The following is a 22,403-nucleotide window of genomic DNA, read 5'->3' on the forward strand; positions in this document are numbered from 1 at the left end:
AAGATGAATAGATGCAATTTTTCGTACAAATGTTCAGTACAGCACGAACTAATCAGTACGGGAGTAAAGCTTACGCAAGCTGATTGATCTATTTGATTCGGTGATATGAACATTTTGTCACTGTAACATCATAAAAGATACTCCTATTTTGCTGTTCGTAGCAAAATTGTTTCTTAGCACGGTATAGAACTATATACCTGAAAAGTATGTAGCAATTAGTACATTTGTAAATTTATTGTCGTATTTCTTTCATATACTTGTAAATATGTGTATATTAAGTTTGGTTTTGGCGCTTACTTTATAAAAATGACGGTGGATTTAATTATGTATATTTGGAAATAAGGATGAACTTTTGTACCATAGCCTATTTATTTTGATTACGAAAGTATGACTGTAGGTTAAGTATTGTCTAATCCATTATTTATGATCTTTTGATTTTTGAGACCGAAAGATATTCGCATTTTTAAAGAGGCAATTACCTTAATGTGTTATGGTGATATTTTGAAGTTGCTGTCTCTCGTCAGCACTGAGGCTCTAGGAGACGTGTACTTGTAGTCTAAGGTGGAATCCGAACCACGTGCTGCCGTGGGAGACCGGAGCTCGATTCCCGGCGGGGGCTCATGTGTTTCGTATCCCATGTTAAATTGTAGGTCCATGTCTCATATAGTTTCGCTGCTAAACTGGACGCTAAACTCTCAAATCAAATCCGAACCATCACTAGACGAGCGGGCAGATCATACTGTGGTTTTTAAAGAAAACCTAAGGTATATTTGTAATGACGAGACCAGAAGTGAAATGATTACTCAATGGAAACTGAGCGGGTATAGATGAAAGATCTGGATTTGGACCCTACTCCTAGCCATCGTGGCTTTCCTCAAGAATTTGTCAAATCCACCAAACGAATGCGAGTTGAAGTCCTTAATATGGGCTCTGACTGGAAATTTATTACCGTATTTCATGGTTGATTCCTTTGCAGTATGACTTGATACTTCACACAGTATCTTAACATTACGTATATCAAGAAAATAAGTAGATAAAAAAAATGGTAATATCCGCTAGAATCTTTACGATTTCCAACGCCAATTTCGCGACATGTCACTAACTGGTTCAGAACAGACTCGAAGAATTCCTACGACACGAATTAAAAGAACTGTATACCGTACTTAAATACGAAGTTTGTGGGAACTACGAAGAAACATCGACAACGTATTCAGATGTTTGTTTTTAATCATATTGCTGACGGAATTTTATTTAAAGACACACTTTGTGTAGGGTTCCAGGTATAGCTTAAAAATGTAAAAATCTTTTGATTTGGTCAAATATATTAAATTATTACCACTAAATTGTGCCCATAGAATGAATACAAAAAAGTGAAATTTTATTGTTTGATATATTTAGATGATTTTGATTGCGGTACCATTAACAAGTCGGATAAATGTGAATAAAATTCAGGATGTCCAATCCTGTTGAAAAAATCTTGGCTACCCACTTCTTTTTAACAGGCTGTATATTGCAACTGGGCGTAGAAAATTGATAGTTTGTCTCTAAACAAAGATTTTAGTTAACCTAAGAAACTCAACATTTGTTAGATTTAATTAAGAATATGGATTAGAGGGCTTTTCAAAGAGAAGTGGATGGTCAGATTTTAATGTTATTAATTTATTTATTTTAACAAGACTGAAAATGTAAGACTTGTGTTGCATCAGCTACACTTTTGCCTATTAACTCATATAGGTCAGACTAAGCCAACACGAACATTTGTTTTCAAATGTTTCCAGTCGTAACTTGTGGGTTTTCTTTTGTTTATGAAGAAAAGAGAGTCTGCCGTTTCGTCTATGTTTAGACATTTCGTCTATATTTACCATAAATTACAGTCTTTGATCTTCTTCAGGCCTATGGCTTTCTAAGCAAGATGTCGTCACAAAATGCACAAATTATTTATTTAAAATTGAAACTTTACGGTATATATGCAAGAGCAAAGTATATACAGGGTGTTCCATAATGACGGGACATTTTAAATACAAAATATCTGGAGTTGCAATAATAAGTTTTAATGCGAACTGTAGTGAATACATACGCGACATACAAGAATTTTGCACTCTACATTAAGTTTTGAAAATCACGTCCTTTAGGTGGCCACCACTACAACGAGAACATTCTTGGGCTGTATCTTTAAGCTGCAGAACGGTGCGGTAGAGCGTGTCAACTGGAATGGCTGACATTTTCTTCTGATTTCTTCCTTTAATGCATTTTTTGTTGCGTGTACTCTCTCCTTCAGGTAACTAACGGAAATAGTCTGCCAGTGATAGATCTGGTGATCTTGCTAGCGAATTGATGTTATCAAATCGTGAAGTGAGGGGCCCTGGGAAGTGTTTGCGGAGAGTTGCCATAAGCTGTCGTGCTGTGTGACAAGTAGCAGTCGTCCTGTTGTATTCACATTTCCAACAGACCACGATATTCTAACTCAGAAATGAGAAAGGTATAGAGCTTGTGCTTACAGCGTTTACTATTGACGGTAACGACAGAACTGTCTGTCTGTCTTCGAGAAAGAACGTAACGATGACACATGCATGGATCACGACACACTAGACGGTAACAGACACGATGCAAAGGTTTTTCGTGCACATTGCGAGAGTTTTCTCGACCCCGAAACTTAGTTTTGCGTATTAATGTAACCAGATAATTGGGCCTCATCTGACGAGATTAGCTGCACAAGAAATGTTTCTTCCTCGTTGCACTTACCCAAGAACGTATAACACAATGTTTTTCGACTAAGTCTTGTACTACCTGTGTTTTATACGAATACATGTGCTCATCTTGTCTTATAATCCTGTGAACGCTGCTATGGGGAAACATTCATTTCCTGAGACTATCGACGGATAGACTTGCTTTGACTCAGTGCATGACGTTTGCAGCATGTTGAATTGCCATGAAAAGAAAACTGTTAAAGCCGTCCAGTTTATTATTATTATTATTATTATTATTATTATTATTATTATTATTATTATTATTATTATTATTATTTATTACCTATTTCTCGGAAGTTCGTCACTGCACAGAGGATCATTTTCCGGGATGGTGCATCGTGTTCATTGAAGTATTGTCTGAATTTTTTTTTTTGTGCTGTGATCATAGTCGTGAGAAGCAAAGTACGCCTCTGAAACGTATGCAGTTTCCCTTGGGGTCCATGGCATCATCAAAGACTATACACTTGCAACAAATAATGACAAAATAAACTCAAATAATGGGCTTTCAAGAACAGTAACATATACAAGTATTCAAGATCACTCATGTCCCTCCAGGATACAAATAAAATGTGCTTCATCATTAAGAAACACCTTGTGTATATATAATATTAAATCAGACTAATATAATTTACTTCTATGTTGTAAATTGTATTAAAGTTATCCAATTTATTTGTATTGTTGAATACTGTCAGATGATTTGATTTTAACTTTTTTTCCATATGCACTATTTATTTTAAACCCCATAATCATTACAGGGCTTACGTTATTAACTTTTTAAATAAAACTTTGTTTTGGTCAGCGAGTAATTGAATTAGATTTGAGGATATTTAGTATAAGATAGGTGTAATCTAAAATATTTTTCCGGATTATAGTAGGTGAAAACCATAATTTAAAACATACTTTCGCAGAACATACATTGAATGGTGCTTAAAAGACAGAGCTACATTCTTAATGAATTTTACCTGTCGGCAAAATCTGTTACGAGAGGCTTTATTTATATGTATTGTGTGGTTGCATGAACATGCAGTCAAGTGATTAAAATACAAATACCTAATTGACGAGCATCTATTTGAATGGCCAAAGTACTGCAAAGCGCTTGTTTTGCGATGAAAATCTATACAATAAGTGTCTATGTTGTTTAAGAAACCCAAAAGTTTATTATCGCAGAAACAGAAGCTTGTCAGTGAATCTTATCCTGCGTCGAATTAATATGGTCCCGATTCTTGCCAAGTCAATTCAGTTGTGATCTTGTGCTAAATCAATCCAGTTTGTATCCTACGATTCTCCAAATCGATCCAGCCCCGACTCTGTTCCAAATCGATCTAGTCCCGACTCTGTTCCAAATCAATCAGATTCAGATTCTAGCCCAAATCAGTTCAATTCAAATTTTGTTCCAAATCAATCCAATCCAATTCAGATTCTGTTCCAAATGAACCCAATCCAATCCAATCCAATTCAGATTCTGTTCCAAATGAACCCAATCAATCCAATTCAGATTATGTTCCAAATGAACCCAATCCAATCCAATTCAGATTCTGTTCCAAATGAACCCAATCCAATCCAATTCAGATTATGTTCCAAGTCAGTCCATTTCAGATTCCGATTCAGTATGCACGTTCCCAGTATCACTTTTACTTGCACTTAGTTCAAACAGCCTCCTGAACTGGAAACATTGCCTTATTTAATATAGGGTGCCTTTCCAGTGTGAAGCCCAAACGACTGTTGCAGCTAGAAAAGATATTCACTATTTTAGGTTGAAAACCATCTATTTTCAACAACTTTCCATTTTTTCGTATCTTGACTCATAATTGGCTTATTGCTGACTTTTGACATACCCTTTAGTTTTATTTACCTTATCTTTGTAAGGAAGAAAGTTTTTCCTTACAGATCTTCTGTCTATTTTTCTAAATATAATTCGTTGGCAGTCGTATGTATTTCTGATATCGTGAACTATAGCCTTTGTCCTCATGCACAAAAACTTCGTATTGTCCGCCATTAATTATGTAGTCTAATATACAGTGTGTCTCTGCTGAATTTTAAGACTAGCGTTATCAGGAAATAATGCAGAAGAGAATTACCATGATTGACTGCTAATCTTCAATATATGGCCCTTTTTGTTGTATATGGGCAGCTGCACGGCTGTATAGTTTCAGAGTTCTTTTCTGGAAGTCATGTTGTCCGACAATGTTTAGTTCCTCCGTAACAGTCCTTTGGATGTCTGAAATTAAGTCAAAATGTTTTCTTTTCAACGTCATTTTGACCTTTGGAAACGAGAAATAATCTGCTGGGTCCAGGCCAGGTGAGTAGGGCGAGTGGTTGAAACGTGTCACTAGTTTAAAAAAAAATAATTATAAATATCTGTACTTCAATAGCTCTGTGCAACAATGCGTTATCGTGCAACAAGAGTGAGTCACCCGAATGAACAATTTCCAGACGAACCTGTTGCACTCTCTGCCAGTGAACATGCCAAAATATCTGTAAGTCGTAGCATTCACAGCTTGCCTTTCTGGAATCAATTCTTCATGCACATCATCTTGCTAATCGAAAAACGCCACTAGCATTGTCTTCACATGTGACTTCTGAATGGAGAGTTTTTTTGTTGATGGGGAATTATTCCCCAGGATTTTTGTAAGCTGTTTGATTCATGTCCACGGTCTCCGTGACTGTTTTGCCAGGTTTTATACAAAACTTGACGACTTCTGTCTGTTTCACTTTACTATCCATGACAAACAAAGACAATACAGTTCACTGAAATTACTATAACTCAAAATTTGGAACATATAAATTCGTGAACTCTTCACGCAATGCAAAACACACTCGGTACTAAAAGCTACACACAATAACTGCTTGGTGACTCCATTGGTTATCTTACAATGTTGCCAGTCTTAAAATTTAGTAGACACACTCTGTAGTTATAAATTCGTCTTGTAGCATTTTTGCAAAGTGATATTCAGAAGTATATGCCTACTTTGATTTCGTTGTAGTTATCTATGTAGGACACTTGTAAATATTAACTTAATATAACTACCGTAAGAAATAAATGACATCAAAATGACAGTGAAATAGATAAGTAGCACTAGAAATGTTTGCAATATTTTCACAGTTTAATCTAGCAGAAGTATTACGGATATTACTGATGCCATAACATTAGTTTATATTTTACTAACAATTTTGCATTCATCATGTTTCAGCTTAACAAGGATTAAAAGGAACTATACTGGGACTTCAAGAAAGAAAATAAATAAATAATTATTCTAATAGGCAGTTTGTAAAAAAGTTGGTGAAGGAAAAAGTTGTAAATTAAAAGCATGGTGATAAGGGATGCATAAACCAAGTGGTCAAGTTTGTGCAGAATATACTTATGCTTTCTATTGCATGTTTTAATATTTTCTTTATAACATTTTATCTTATAGAAGTTTGTTGGTACTTTTTTTAAAAAAAATTCTTTTCCGTTTTATGTGGTGGTGGAAGCGTTCCGTGGGCTGTATAACATAAAAACAAGTTTTCCTTTTACATGAAATGTATTCTGAGTGCAGAGTTTAGTTTTTCCATATTGCCATTTGAGTTCGTGTATGCTCGCAGTATTATACAGAAAGTGGAACGTTGATAAAGACTTACTTCCTCCCAACATTCAATATGTATTCTATCTTGGAGAAATTTTTAAATATTTTATGATTTAAAAGAACTGCACACAGGGAATAGTTGTCGTTAAGGGTTTGGTATCTTCATCAATCGTATTAGATACTGCATTCTGGAAACATTTCATATTTTTCTTTAAAAACTAACAGCTTGTGGATAGCTGGACTTAAAGCCAAAAGAAATAGTAACCTGAAACTTTAATAAATCTCTGTTTTTAGGAACTACAAGGGAATAACTTACGTCCAGTATAGGATTCAAAACGAGAATGATTGGAGGCAGCCCATGGTATTACTCAAGACACCCTCTCGCCTCGAATCTACATTTCTGTTCTGTTTTACACATACAAAATTCAGCATCAACTTTTGAACTCGACTCGGTTCACGCATTTGTTAACACAGACGGGGTTGCTCCCAGCTGTAGAGGCAAAACTGCCTGGATCAAGTATACAGTTGTATTTCGCACGACTTCCTGCTTCGAATTTGTACTCAGTTTTCCACATATATTTTACTGGCATATTTTACTAATTTTTCTTATACTTTCTCTTCTTACGTTTATTTCACACACAGAAGCACAGGTATTGTAGAAACAAAAAATAATGTTCATAAGGTGAAGGGGATGAGGTTACTAGGTATATAAAATAGATTTTTCTCATGAGGTTATTATTTTTGCGTAATTGTTTAATAGGGCGTTGAAGCCTTTACTTTGCACACTTGGGCAATGTGCTTACCAGGCTGGGGGAATGAGTATCAGCGTGAAAGGCCGTCAAGCGTCACGGAAAGAGGCACCAATTCTTGTAATTGCACCTCACTCCACCTTCTTAGATGCAGTTATTGTCTATGTTACTGGATATCCATCCATTATATCACGCAGAGAGAGCGGACTGAATCCATTTATTGGAAGTATGTATTTATTTATCGCCTTTTTTTTTATATAGTTTTAATAAATATTTGTGTGCATTTATTTTCGATGTATTTTGTGTTTTTTGTAGTAATGTGTTGTTGTATGCGGTTGTTCTGCACAGATTTGACACTTGGAAAATATTACAGAAAAGGAAGAATATTGACTTTAGTTGTTTCAAATAATTTGGTATTTAGGAAAGTACTTTGTTTCACAGGCATTAAACGATATCACTGCATAAAAAAACTTGATGCATTAAAATATTGTTCACGTAGAAAACGCTACACCACAATAACTAATGTAATTCATAACTAGTACTAGTAAGCTGCTAGAATTATGTATGCATTGCACGTCAACTATATAATTACACACTGAAGACTTATTAAACGATGTTGTCCTTTCCTTCTTCATTAGAGATTGTTTTTTAAAGGAATCCCTAATAAAAATATCCAAATCTATTACTACCTGTGACTCATCTTGTTATACGTCAGTATATTTAATTTCTAGAATTTTCAACGGAGGATCTCATCTTCGTCAGTGGCATTATTCAAAACATGTACTGCAACTCCTAATTTTTTTTGGGGGGGGGGGAGGGATTGCATCTATACAGATATGCCTAATGGCAATCATATCAATGAAGAAAGTTAACAATAATTTTAGAAATGATACAAAAAATGGATCAAAAGATTGCGATCTTGGCCAAGAATTAGTTTTTGGATTAGGAGCGACAAAATTTTTGAACGGCCCGTAAATCGAGTTTTCATATTTGCTATGGAATAAGCACATCATACTGAGTTAACTGATAGTTTGAGTTTGGCTACACTATACAGTGTGTCCCAAAAGTAGTATACAGACCTGAATCGATCAAGTATGACATTTTAATTAAGTTAATGAATTTTTGCTTCGATTTTTTCCGAGCTTAAGGTATAAGTGAAAATAAATTAAGAACAAATAATGGAGAAACTAAGTTAACCTGTATGAAAAAAAAGAAAAAAAGTAAATGATATAAAATGCCATGAGCCGATTAGTACGGGACTGTATACCTACTTTTGGGCCACCCTGTATGTAGTTCTTCAGATATAAGGCATATAAGAAAATTTTTGATTGAATATATTGGATCTTGGATCAGGGGCCACAAACATTTGAACCAGGGTTGTTGGAATTTTCCCCAGCCCAAAACTTCCCAATGGATTTTATTGGGTAAACCCCACAATAAAACCCAAAAAAGCCCACCTCAAAAAAATACATTCCAAAACTTGGATTGAAATAATAATCATAATATGAATATAATTACTTTTTTTTAATCGTACTTCTTAGTGTATGCCTAGATTTAAAACTGGTTTAAAATATGTGTTTACAACCAGAACAGAACAAAAATACCATTGAAAACAAAAAAATTTTGGGAATCATTCGTAGTGAATTTTATTTGCGCTCGATCAAATTCGCTGTAACACTGTTTAACTGTAATCTGTTATATAAAAATGAAAAGAATTTTGTTTGTACGCCCAACACGGGAAAACAATTAAACCGTTTGGAACGAATTTTTAGATGCAGCTATCACGTACTTCGAACTAGGTGTTTAATCAGGTTACTTTCATTAAAATGTGTGTTCTATGGGGGGAGCAGATGGTCAAAATCTATGCGAAAAATCTTACTATCTCACGATTCTGTCCAGTTAGGAAGATGACATTTTTTTTGTGTAAACATCCCACGAAAAATAAGTGTACCCGTGTCCCAGTATTTTTGAGAGTTTCCATTTTAAGTGGGGAAGGGAAGCATTTTCTATAACTTGAAAGTGATTTTACCTGTTGTTTCTGATCGCATCACACGAGGAGACGGTTAAGCAATTTGAAATGAATTTTTGAACATACAGTAGTTAGTACCTACTCTGAGCTGAGATTTTTATATTACTTTGATTCAAGGGTGCATCCTAGGAGAAGGAGCAGAGGAAGTTCGAAATTTATGTAATAATGTCATGAGCTCGCCAAGTTAGGAAGATTAAACTCGGTATATAAACTTTTCTTTAAAAATAAACTGGCATATGTTGTAATGTCTCTGAAAATTTTCGTTTTAAGGCGGAGGGGGTGATTTTCCATAATTCCTTTGTTCACATTGAAAGCGATGTTGTCTGTTGTCTGTGGTCGCATCACGGGGAAACGGTTGAACAATTTGAAATGAATTTTGGTACATAGTTCATTATTATTATTTATTTAGTATTTGACTGTTTTTGAAAATTTCAATTATAAGGGAAGAAAGAGGATGTTTTCTGTAATTTCTTTCTTCACATTTAAATCGACGATGTCTATTGTTTGCCATCGCGTCACGGGAAATGCTTGAACAGTTTGAAATGAGTTTTAGAAGATATTTAGTACCTACTTCAAACTAGGATATTATTAGAGATGCAAGGGCTCGGAAAGAAACCGGCTTTTTTGGAAAAAAACTTGGTTTTTTCTGCTTCGCTTTTTTGCTTGGGACATTTTGGTTTTTTTTTCAAAATTCTGCTTTAAATTGATAAAGCAGACTTTGTTTCGCTTGTCTATAACACAAAAAGTCATTTAATTAGTGGTTGATGCTGATAATAATATAAAACCTCAAAAATAAACAATGAATTTCGAAAAGAGATTTTAAACAATTTTACTTCAACATTTCCACATTATGAATTCCAAAGGATTAACCAATGTATGTAATAATAATAAAAAAAAAATAACCTCCTATATACAAAAGTAAGCAGAGTTGGCAAGAACCATGGTTGTTTCTGAAAATGCCAAAAACCTGTTTTTTGGGGGCAGTTTAAACCAGGCTTTTTTGGGTTTTAAACCAGGTTTTTTGATTTAGATATTGTTTTATGTATTTATATTACATATTCACAGAAATAAGTTTGCTTCGCCTTGGTGTTATTATACAACAACGGGGCTATGCTGGAGGAGGTCCCACAAGCTTAAAGAAGTCCGGTCAGTAAATTTCTTAAATTGAGAAACTCCCGCCCTAGCCATCGGGAAAATCCCGTCATTATTTTAAATGTAAAGCAATAACGGGAAAATCCTGTTATTGCTTTCCATGTAAAATTTAAAGGTCAACGTATTATAATCAGTACGCTAAATTGAGGTATTAAATTATAAATTTAGTATGTAGATGTCATTGAAAGTCCAATTCAAGCTAATGTTGGAAGCTACGTAGGCAATCGATAAATTTTACCAATTTCAATCAATATATTTAAGCAATCTTGGCTTCTTTATAAAACAAAAGGCATGCAGAAATATATAATTTGGTTTCGTTTCGTATGTTTAAGCTTAACATCCTTACGTAATGCCGAGGTTATCAAGGAGAAGACTTTCGCTTAAAGTGACATCCGAACCGCTACTTGGTTTACACATGAAAGAAGGGTTGCGGTTCGACCGAGAATTGAACATGGGACACCTTGATTAAAAGGTGAAAAGGAAATAAGACTAATGCAGATGGTTTGACATGTGGAAACGTCACCATGAAGTTCACACGATTCGCATTTTTGTTCTCTTTAATTTTTTGGTTTAAACCAGTTAAAAAAAAAAAAAAAAAAAAAAAAAGGAATATATTTAAGTAAAGCTAAATACAACTGCACAACAAACATGACTGAATGGTTGGCTTTTGCGCTTCTATCGGGAAGTCCGAGATTCAACCCAGCATTCGACCATTCTGACCAAGCGTTCCTTCATTCCATCTGTGGATGTAGAAATAGTGCGTGTACTGGCCGACTAGGAGTGTAGGAGTTGGCTGACTTCCTTTTTTATTGGTTTTAAAGTATTACTAATTACCAGCAGTGACGGTTTTGCGAAGGTTAGGGGGTCGGTCTTTCGGACTGAAGCCTGTTCCCCAAAGTTGCGGAATGTCTAAAACTAACGAAATATCTATTAGTTATGCCTTTACTCATAAACTTTAAGCTCCCGTCAAATAAAACGTACGAATGTTTAGGAAAACTAAACGTTAGTAGTAAGAAAACCCCTCCCAAAATACTTTTTCTAAATTCACCACGGATTCTCAGTATAAAATGATCTTCAAGGTTGTATCCAGAAGATTATTGCTAAACATATAAACGAAACGAAATATTAGTTATGCCTGTACTCATAAACTTAAGCACCTCCCAAATAAAATTAGGACTTTTTAGAAAACGAAACAATCAGAGAAACCCCTCCCAAAGTACTTGTCTAAATCCGCTACTGATTATTTGTATAAATTGGTATTCAAGGTTGTATCCGGAAAATTACTGCTAAATCATTGCACAACTACAGTATAACAGAAATGTGGAAGTGCGCTTTGACGGACATATTGATAAACGTATGCTTTGACAGATATATAGAAAAACGTAAGTTTATCTTTTGTGCTAGAAGCTAGAGTATTAAGCTCTTAGAAATGAAACACGGATGACAAACTAAAATGATCTAGAGAAGAAAAAAAATGTCGATAACTCAAAAGTTAAAATAAAGTTAAATAGCCTCTAAAATTGCCCTCAAATACTAATTCTTCATGTTAGCTTTAATTCGTAAAACATGTGCTCTATCCATCTTGATGGTGAATTACAGAGCTAAATATGGCATTTAGGTCATGGAATTCTTATCTAACTATAGAATATACTATAAGAAAGCTATTTGGATAGAAAAATCATGAAAATGAAAAAAGCCAAAATTTCCAAAATTCTAGTTTTTTTTTTCCAAAAAAGCCGGCTTTTTATGTGAAAAAACCATCGATTCAAAAAAAGCCGGCTTTTTTGCATTTCTAGATGATATTATGTAACTTTCCTTAAAGGGCGTAAGGGAAGGGGAAGGTAACTTTCCTAAGGAAAAAAAGGTTTTAAAAAGGCAGAAACAGAATATCTTACTACATTGTCATTGATATGCGTATCCTAAGGGGAGACAAGGCGCTCACGTTTTCCTTGAGCCTAATTCTCCCCGTACAAAGAACAGCCACTTCAACTAGTATGGAATCAAAACTAATGCGGCTATATTTCCTTTGTTTTTGTTATATACTTGGGTATTAACAGATAGAATGTCTTTCTCCATGTGTCAGTTAATTACAATTGAGCGCTTCACTTGAAAAAGGAAATTACTAAAGATACACCTCTATCTTCTCAACATTAACGGCAATCAGATCGTGGAACTCCCTAACTCTTCTTGCGCATCTTATGGAGGATGTGAAGCACAGTACAATTGTTGTCACAAAAACCCTTTAATCGTAAAATATATTGTAAGAAATCAAATTGGCAACTGAAAATGAGAAAAACAAATCCATTTCCAAGATATCAGTTCTTTTTTTTAAAAAAAAAATTATTTCTTTTAGAAAAACAACATCCATTCAATAAAGTCATTTTTTATCTCTGGCTCCTAAACTTGAAGTACTATCCCCCGCGTGTTTTAATTGAAACTCAGGACGGCTGGGTCAGGGATTTGAATCATAAGTGGAGGAGAGGATTTTATTCCTATTCTGTATTACGTAAAACTATCGACCTCTTTGTTACTCTAGAAAATTTTGTACTTTCCTCTTTCTAGAAATCGAAATATAAGCGAGTTTCAATGGTGCAAAGAGTGTCCCACGAAACGCGCATGGGACTGCTTCCTTGTGCATTATTATTATTATTATTATTATTATTATTATTATTATTATTATTATTATTATTATTATTATTATTATTATTATTATTATATTTATGTATTTATTTCTAAGTTTAATTCAGTGTCTCATGATTATGCACCACGGCTAAGGGAGACTGTGATGATATGGAAACTAATGGTGGCATGGCGAAACCAGTCCGAGAAACCCATGCACACGATGTTTGTTCACAAAACGCACTTGGCAGAAGCTGAGATCGAACTAGCAACCCGCGCCAGACGTGAACTACCGCATTCTCACATGGAAATTCCATACTTTTGTGTGTACAGTAGAACATATATGCTTAAATAATTAAGTAGGAATATGGCTTTAAATATGCGTACAAAATTTAATAAAATCAAATTTTACCCAATAAAGCCCACTGGGCTGGGTTTTTAAAACTGTTTTTCACAACGTTGATTTGAACGGCCTCAGACCTTGAACTTCTAGATAAAGGAATGCATTTTGTACGTAAATTTACAGAACGAGACGAGAAATGAGTCGTTAAGAATCGAGACAATAAGGAAGTTTCAGAGAATTGAGACGAGACGAAACCTGTAAAATTTATGAAACGAGATGATAAACCTTATTTCTGGTCTCGTCTCGTCTCATGGGCAGCACCAGTTTGCACCGAAAGATGTAAAGGAAACTCTATTCAATTTTTTTCTGAACATATTCATGGTAATATTAAGCGTAGAGTAGTCAATGATTTGTTCCATTTTAGGTGATCCGTTGTAAGTTATACGATGGTATGTTGAGTTTTCTTTGTTTAGGACGTATGTTAAGGAAATAATTCAGCAAATAGGCTGAAAAATTGAGGATCTGATCCTCGCGTGGGCTTCCTCACCCTCAAATAACCTCGCCCTGAACGATATAAGGGCGAGGGCGATGGACAACTCCCTTCGCGAGGGTGAGGGCCAACTGCCACTGCCAGGGCGAGAAGTTTCCAGTACGGGAACGAGGGCGCGCGATGGACAACTCCCTTCGCAGGAGCGAGGGTGCGCGAGGGCCAACTTTCACTGCGAGGGTGATAGACAACTCCCTTCGCGAGGCCGAAGACGTTTCCAGCACGAGGGTGAGGGTGAACGAGAGCGAGCGCTGTCACTGCGAGGGTGAACGAGGGCGAGGGCCAACTGCCACTGCGAGGGCGAGGGTGAGTGAGGTCGTTGTAAAATGAACGTCTATGCTATATACCAGGAACCTGACTGGTCGGGTTTTTAAATTTCTTTTTTCTTGCATTTTCCTTGATCAGCCAATGTACACATATTTAATATGTTGGAGTACGTATTGTTTGCTTTCTTGTTTGGTTTACACAAAAATTAAACAGACTGGGTGAAACAGAAGCACACTCTGTAATAGTGAACCTTTTAATCTCTGTACTAAGCCACTTGCACTGAAACCCTTAGCATCAACGTGCGCACTTTACTGTCAATTGGTTGGCAGCGCTGAGTTCAATACCGGTTATTGCACAACAACGGGCAGAGAAGCACGGCCTTTGCCGGATGAGCAAAATTTTTTGCTGCCCGCGTGCCGATTTCTGCTACATGTTTTCAATAGAGCCACGAATGAAGATAGAAACCTCCCTTGAAACGTTTAACAATGTAATATATTGACGTATAACAAGGTGAATCAAAGTTAATTTAGTTATCGTATGCCAGTTTAGTTACGTCACTAATTTTTCAGATCTACTTTCTAGTGTATCTAGTAAGATAAACTACCAAGACAGTCATAATTCAGTTACTTCTCATGGTAAAGTCACCTGTTATAGGGTGACGACTCAGTGTATCGTCATTTGTGAATGCTGTTAGAATTAAGATCACAATAGCTGATTTTCTCTTTTTAGAGGTCAAACTTTTCATATTTCTTTTCACTACTTACTTGAATTCTTTTACCAAAATTTCCAGAATATTCAGCATAACATTTTGAGAATATTATTATATGAATTTCCATTGTTAATGCTTACTTTTTACATAAATTAAAAAAAAAAAAACTTTGCCTAACACTTATTTGCTAAGAAAGTAGGCGTAACTCGTGAATATATTTAATTAGACAAGTTGTCTCCATGGAGTAATAGGTAAGGACAACATTATGTATAGAAAATAAATAAACAAACTTGATATTGACTTGACCGAAGGTTCTTTCGAGCTTGCATTTACTTTGGCTCTTCAACAATTAAATATTATTTAACAGACTACATAATAGACATTGATATTGCATTTGGTTCCATATTTTAAGTGTATCTTATATTTTATTTAAATTAACGCAATCTGAAGATCCTCATTCCTACATCTAAATCTAGCTTTCTTGATTTGTATTAGTTTTTAAATTCGTAAGTACATACAGGGTGTCCTAAGGGAAAGTGGCAATAATTTTGGATAGTATGGGTGATTTTATGCAGACAAGTTCATATGACATGTATCGTCTTCTCAACAGTTTGAGAACTACAAGTTGTGAACCATTTTTGATCTTAACGTTGATAATTGCGCACCCTGTAATTATTCTATAGAGGTGAGACATAACCGCATTTGAATGATAATGGAATGACTTTTCCAGTGGTATATAACATGTCAGTGATGTCTTTGGAAGGGAAGTTATCAGTGTTGACATCCAATTTCCTTAAATAATTTTAAGGGAATTTGTAACACCGATTCCTAAATGTTCCTCAATATAACTTCCCTTCCAAAAACGAAAGGATAACTACAGAGAGAGCAATAATCAACATAAGGGGAAAAACGTCTACAACGTGTACTTCTTGAACAGTTGAGATTCATAGATTCATATATAGTTTTCTTTTTCTTTTTGTTTCTTTCTTCGAAGAATCACCCATACCGTTTCCCATCAAGAACACCCTGTATATGCGAACGATACAAAGTGCAGCGATTTTTAAATCTTCGTTTGCCCCATATTGACGTAGAATATTTTGTATTCCATCTTTCAGACATAACATACTACAGTTAATAATTCAGAATACCTCATCCTACTTAGACCATTCTTAACAGCAAAATATTTTACTTAATTCAGTTTAAATTCCTCAGGTAGATAAGCTCCTCTCCCGAAGGTAAAGAAAATTTGCAGTCACTGTAGGTGACTGAAATGGTAACTTACAATGACTGCACCACCATTTACCTGTAATATTTCAACGACGTATTATAAGGTATAACTTGCAAGAAATAGGTACTTATTGCATCTAAATTGCACTATAATTAAATTATATTGTTTCGGCAAATTTTGTCGCCTTCATCGATATTTCGGGTCTACTCACATGTAACTCTTTACCTTTATCTAGTCTCAAACTATCATCAATGCGAGTTGCCCTGAACCTCGAAACAGTATAGTACAATTTAGACGCAGTAATTATTTTTTACGAATTTTTCAAATATGTATAAATTTTTATCTATCGAAGGAAGCTTTATTGAATTCAGCAAAACATTATAATTTTTTCTTCTGCTTTCGTTTCCAAAGGCTGTGTTTGAAAACCTATACTCGTAATTTGCTAAGTAATTTCTGAATTTACATAAATTATTATGCGTTCTTCACAAATACATACCAATTAATTTAAACTCGCTTTAAGATTTCTCTGTGTTTTCATGTATTTAGGCCTTCGTTTCTGTATATTTTATCAGAAGCTTTGTCTTTCTTATTCATGAAATGAACTAATGGAAGTGTTGCCTACTGTTCACTTAAAATATTTAAGTAGAACGGACAAAGTTCAGAGTAATTTCGTGGAAAAAGAAAGAAGAAAAAAAGCCACAAAATATGAGGTATTGCTGTAGCAACTATTAAAGGTACATTGATATCAGTTCCTTAGATGGTGTATTTAGTATGTTGATTTTGTACATTTACTTTTTAATATTTATTTCAAGAATAAGTGAGTTTCCAGTTTACTAAAAACAAGTGTATAATTGTTTCTTCTATTAGAACTCATAAATTACACACAACCAGTGTATGTTTGGAGAGAAGATCCCAACTCACGACAAAATACAATAAAGGAAATTATCCAGCGTGCAACGTCCAGCGAAGATTGGCCACAAGTAAGACTATTGTGTACACGTTATTTTCTTCTTTTTTAAGTGTAGAGCAAGTAAGTGTAATTGAAAACACAAGGTCGACGAAAAATAAATATCACAAACTTCATGCTGCAGTGTTGTTCAGACATTTCGAAGACGAGATGTAGTACTTAGTGCTGGAGTTTTTCTTTTAAATACCTGCCGATGAAAGAACAAATTTCGGCATACTTTGGAAATAACTTATTTTGGAGAGTGCATGGTTCACACTGCTGTTCTGATAAACTGAAAATGCTGGTTCAATCCACATTTATTTTATAGGAAGTATGAAGATTACAAAAATATGCAGCGTGGTCTCTTGGTGACCGAAAGTTGTGATAGAGCCAAATAAGATTTGTTTTTTCGACTGCAGGCGCATGATTCTCAGCAATTTTTAAACCAAAAGTGTTAGTAACGTGTCTTTTTACTTATCATTGCGTTTCATTCATTGCTAAAAAAATTTAAAGTTTCAGCTTAGTATTTCAGAGCCCACTAAATGTAGACTTTGACGGATTCAGTGGAAAATCACTTACCATGTAGTGTTCTCTGAGTAGAAGTATCCAAGTAGCTATCTAGGTATATTTTTATGTGCGTATATTTGAGGCGTATAGTTTCTAAATCCGCCATCTCCAATTTTCAAAAAAAAAAATGAGCTAAGTAGATTTACTGGTATTCCTTTCCATGCCCTACATGATGGTGAAAAGAGTTGTTTGAAATGTCGCCACCTCCACCCTCAATTACTGCTTTAAAGTTCAGGGTATTCTTCAAAAGCCGCCATCTACACTCAGCAGTGTGTTTCTAAACCCCATCATCTCGATTCTATTCTATTCTATGCTATGAATTGAAGACCGATGTTAATGAAAAAATGTTGCAAGATGTTGTTCAACTCCTAACGAAACACTTCGGGGAGAATTGGCATGCTAATTCAAACTTAGCCATTTATGTTGATGCTGAAAAGAGACTGACTGCTTCAACAGAAGAAAGTGTAGATGAGGATTAGGCTGAATGCCAGTGTTTCGAACATGATTCTGATGAGAACTATATCTGAAGACAGTGTAAAGATCACTTTCAATCCTTTTCTTTTTGGTAAAGGTGGCATTTATTCCGAAGTTCCCATCCTGTTATGTCAGGCTATGTTAGGTTAGGTTAGGTCCCAATGGGTTAGATTAGGTTAGTGAGGTGAGGTTAAGTAATCTTATGTTAGGAGACGATATTTCTAAACGGGCTGGGAACTTCGGAACATGACCCGTAAATAGCTAACGTACTATGATTATAGCTTCATTTTGTTTTCCTTGTTTGTGCACATTATAATGTCACCCAACAAGTTAATATCGTTGTTTAGATTCAGTTTATCTCCATCTACTGTTCTGTTCTGAAATAGTTATCAGAAATTATAATAGTAATGACTCGGAAGCAAATAAACCCCAAAAAACTTAAGTACGTTTGTTTCAAAGTCCTCCATCGCCAAAAGTTGTTTTCAAAATCCGCCATCTCCAAACTGCTTTCTGCAATAACCGAGAAATGGGATGAGAGAGATTTTTGTCATTTGGTAGTTATAATGAATGTCCAGAAAGCAGTAAAGTATTTCTAAAAAGAAAATTTTATCTCACATAATCTCTGAGTTATCAGTTTTTCCTGTTTTTCTCGGAACCGTTTATGAAGGAGATGGCGGATTTAGAAACTATACGCCTCATTTGGAATATATGAAAATATCCTTTTACGTACCAATTGTACATTTAAAAAAATGTAATCTACACGAGGTTAGTTTTCAGATTTTGAAGTAACGTAGGAGAATAAGGAATTTACATTAAAAGGAAACCTTGCTAGAATCCATCCCAAGTGTAGGTAATTCCACTGAAGTACCTTATTTTGTCGTGTATAATCTGAATCCAAATTTTGGGGCTAAATTGTACAATTTATTTAATTTATTTTTTCTTTGCCTCCTATCTTGACATCTGAAGAAGTTTTTTCTTTCAAAATCTGATGACACTGTCAGTTTGAGCAGGTTCGAAGTGTCTTCCGGTAACTCTAATACTATACTTCTAGCATATTTTATAACTTTTAGCTTAAAGTTCTCTGTATACGAAAACTATTTGGACATTTTCCAATTGTTTTTCTAACAACTTTTGTAAAATGTCCTTTAACGTAGATAGGTAGTTCCCCGCACAGTGCACAAGCGTAAATTATGTGCTATTCACGCAATATTACAAAGTCAGTGCCACCTATAATAATCACAATGCTTTCTCTGCAGTCAGCAATACCTTGATATTAATTTCTTTATACTTAACTGACAGCTGCATTCCTTGCAATAGTAAGCTTAAAAAAGAATCTACTTCTAGTATTGCATCGTGTTACTGGTAATTTGTATAAGGATGTCGTTATTGCTTTCAAGGTAACAATTGCAAGCCATAAATACATCATACAAGAATTAAAGACATTTATATAGATAAAAAATTAGTACTAGTGTAAAATATGCATCCTTATTTTTCCCTTTAAAATGTTTGCAAAAAGGTGTATATTTATCCCTATAAATAGTTGAGAGTGTAAATATCCTTATTTATCCGTAAATATGTTAGCAAAATGCGCACATCTTTATTTTATCATTTATAATGTTGGAGAAAAGGATACGCATTATACACGGCAAAATACGGTAAATTTTTCCGGAAATTTTGTCTTCATTTCTCCTGTGATATCGCCGTGTTATCTAGCTTCGAAGGGAATTACATGGCGATACCATAGTACGAGAATGATTCAGAAAGTAATGCCTCCAAGATGATACCTTTATTTGTGTTTGACAGATAGCAGCACCGATGCAGTTATCAGTGAAAAGCTTGCAATGTCAGTTGTAAATGGTGACATCTTTCTTGAACTTAGTTCCCATTACGGACAACACACTTGCGCCAACGCAAAATAAGGTTTTTCATGCTGTCGGCGAAGAATTGTGGTAACTGTTGGCGACACTGTTGTCGAACTTCTGCTTTCATCTCCGCGTCACAACTGTAGCGTTGGCCCTTAAGGTGATCCTTAAGTTTGGGAAAGAGCCAAAAGTCGTAGGGCGCAAGATCTGGACTAGGCGGGATGAGGCAGAATGAGGCAAAATGTAAACACCACTTTGCCAACAGATGGGACAACTTGGAATTTTTTGGCGGAGGAAAGGACGTGTGGCAGTACTCCATCGAATGACGCTTCGTTTCCGGGTCGTAATGGTGTATCCACGACTCATCGTCGGCGATGAATGTTCCTGAGTGCACAACTTCCCGCAATCCGAAATTCAATGCCAGCCCACTGTTTCAACCGGCCGTCACCACTGGATGCCATGGATTGCTCCGTTACTCTGAAACGAGAAAAGATAGGACGGTGAAACAAGTGATATTCTATAGCTTAAACATGAGTGCATTAATGATAAACAGTTCAGAATGTTTGCAGTACTATTGGCCAAGTAATGGGCTTGGAGGCATAACTTTCTGTATAATCTTCGTAGAATATTAAGATGTGCTCTCTGAGGAAATTTACTCAAGTGATAAAGTTTTTTCCTTTAATTTTGATTTTAATCACTTCTCTTTTGTTCCTTGAAAAAATCTGAAGACTAACGTTATGTGGGCTCGAAACATTTTTTTTTTCTTTTCAGATCCGAAATATACGAACAAGTGAAAGTATAATTCTATATTTTATTACGAAGCACTATTCATAGATAATATAATAACGTTGTTTCTAATTAGTTAGGTGAAATGATGAAAGAAGATGCAGTCGGTAGTTGCTTCCAGTTTTATGTATATATATATATATATACGCAGAGGGTTGATTAATTCGTGTGTCAATTTCATTTGTTCACTGTGCAAAAGTGGTATGAGGTAAAGCAGTGCAATTTTGTGTGACTTTAGACGAAGGACATAAGTATTGTTTCGTCATAGAAGCATGTCACTTGTACTAAAGATTGAAGAGATATAGGGTCAAAGGTCAAATTTCGATTTTTTCCTTATGGAACTGCAATGGTAAATTCTGAAAGAGCGTAAAAATACGTAAATCGAAGCCATAAGAAAGAAAAAGCTGTATGGTATGATTCTATGTCTCAAGCCGACCAAATATGCGTCAATCAAGTGTCAAGGTCAGAGATCACGATCAGATCAAGGTCACAGGTCATCTTGAGAACCCATTTGAATACATTGAAAACAATGCAATGTCCATACCTCATCATGTTAAATGGATTCTCAAGGTGACCTGTGACCTTGATCTGACTAACTTCTGACCATGACACTTGATTGACGTATATTTGGTCGGCTTGCGACATAGAATCATACCATGTAGCTTTTTCTTTATCACTTCGATTTACTTTTTTATTTATTTATTTATTTATTTATTGGGCTCTTTCAGAATTTACCATTGCAATCCCATAAGGAAAAAATCGAAATTTAACCTTTGACCCTATATTTCTTCAATCTTTAGTATAAGTGACATGAGTCTATGACGAAACAAAACTTATGTCCTTCGTCTAAAGTTACACCAAATTGCACTCCTTTACCTCATATATATATAATATAAAGAAATGTGTGACTTGCATGTATTTTCCACTGAGCTTTATTAGTTACTAACGACATGAGAATGTACGTTTAGAAGTTGACCTTTCATCAAATAAGGTGTATTATGTATTTATATTTTATCTTTGACATTTTGTAGGTGTTGATATTTCCCGAAGGAACGTGCACGAACAGATCCTGTTTAATAACATTCAAGCCTGGTGCTTTTTATCCTGGAGTTCCCGTGCAACCAGTGTGCATTAGGTACCCAAATAAGTTGGACACTGTTACCTGGACATGGGAAGGACCAGGAGCGTGAGTTATTTTTCAATATTAATAGTTTATATTTTCTTTTAATTGCTTATATAGTTACCACTTCTAATTATAGTCATTGACCCGCCGTACGTTAAGATATAAACAATGGCGTATGGGGCCACTTCATATCAAATCAAACCGGTTTTATTTCTTCCTCCGATTTTAATTTATACTGGGTGTCCTACTTGAAAATAGCCCCAATTAGAGTTGCCAACTCTGGAAAAGAAAATTACCGGCACCCCCTCAAAATTCCCCGTGATAGAGGCCTAAGTGTGAATTATGTCTGTTCGGACACACCCATGAGAAGGAAATGTACAATCATGGACAAAAGTGCATTAACACCTGTGTTCTGCATATTCTTAGTACATTCACTAATAAGCTTAATAAATACATTATGCTAAAAATGATAAACTAAAGTTGTTATTGATTATTTTATTGTATTCATCAGTAAATGCCACTTCTTTAAAATAATGGAAACAGATGAACAAAAGTATATTCATCCTTACGTGACAATATTGAATTTACAAAATGAAATCTACCCTTTAAACTTATACTTCAACTACAAAAAATTGCTTTAAGAAGTCGTGCAGCAGCTACGGACGTGAAAGTAAACAATGCAACAAATATTG

The 22,403-nt window shown here is 35.1% G+C and overlaps 1 protein-coding gene across 2 annotated transcripts in view; it reads left to right on the plus strand.

The window, feature by feature from the left end:
• Positions 1 to 22,403, plus strand: part of LPCAT (lysophosphatidylcholine acyltransferase) — a 343,891-nt gene that overhangs the window by 269,424 nt on the left and 52,064 nt on the right. Inside the window, exons 3-5 of one of the 2 annotated variants that reach the window (XM_081745922.1) lie at positions 7,071 to 7,285; positions 16,821 to 16,933; positions 21,620 to 21,774. In XM_081745922.1, the coding sequence (XP_081602048.1) occupies positions 7,071 to 7,285; positions 16,821 to 16,933; positions 21,620 to 21,774 (483 nt within the window). The remainder of the gene's footprint in view (positions 1 to 7,070; positions 7,286 to 16,820; positions 16,934 to 21,619; positions 21,775 to 22,403) is intronic. The other variant, XM_081745921.1, reaches the window with a different exon arrangement.

The sequence above is a fragment of the Thermobia domestica genome, chromosome 18, assembly GCF_964235325.1.
Source record: "Thermobia domestica chromosome 18, izTheDome1.hap1.1, whole genome shotgun sequence".
Classification (NCBI taxonomy): domain Eukaryota; kingdom Metazoa; phylum Arthropoda; class Insecta; order Zygentoma; family Lepismatidae; genus Thermobia; species Thermobia domestica.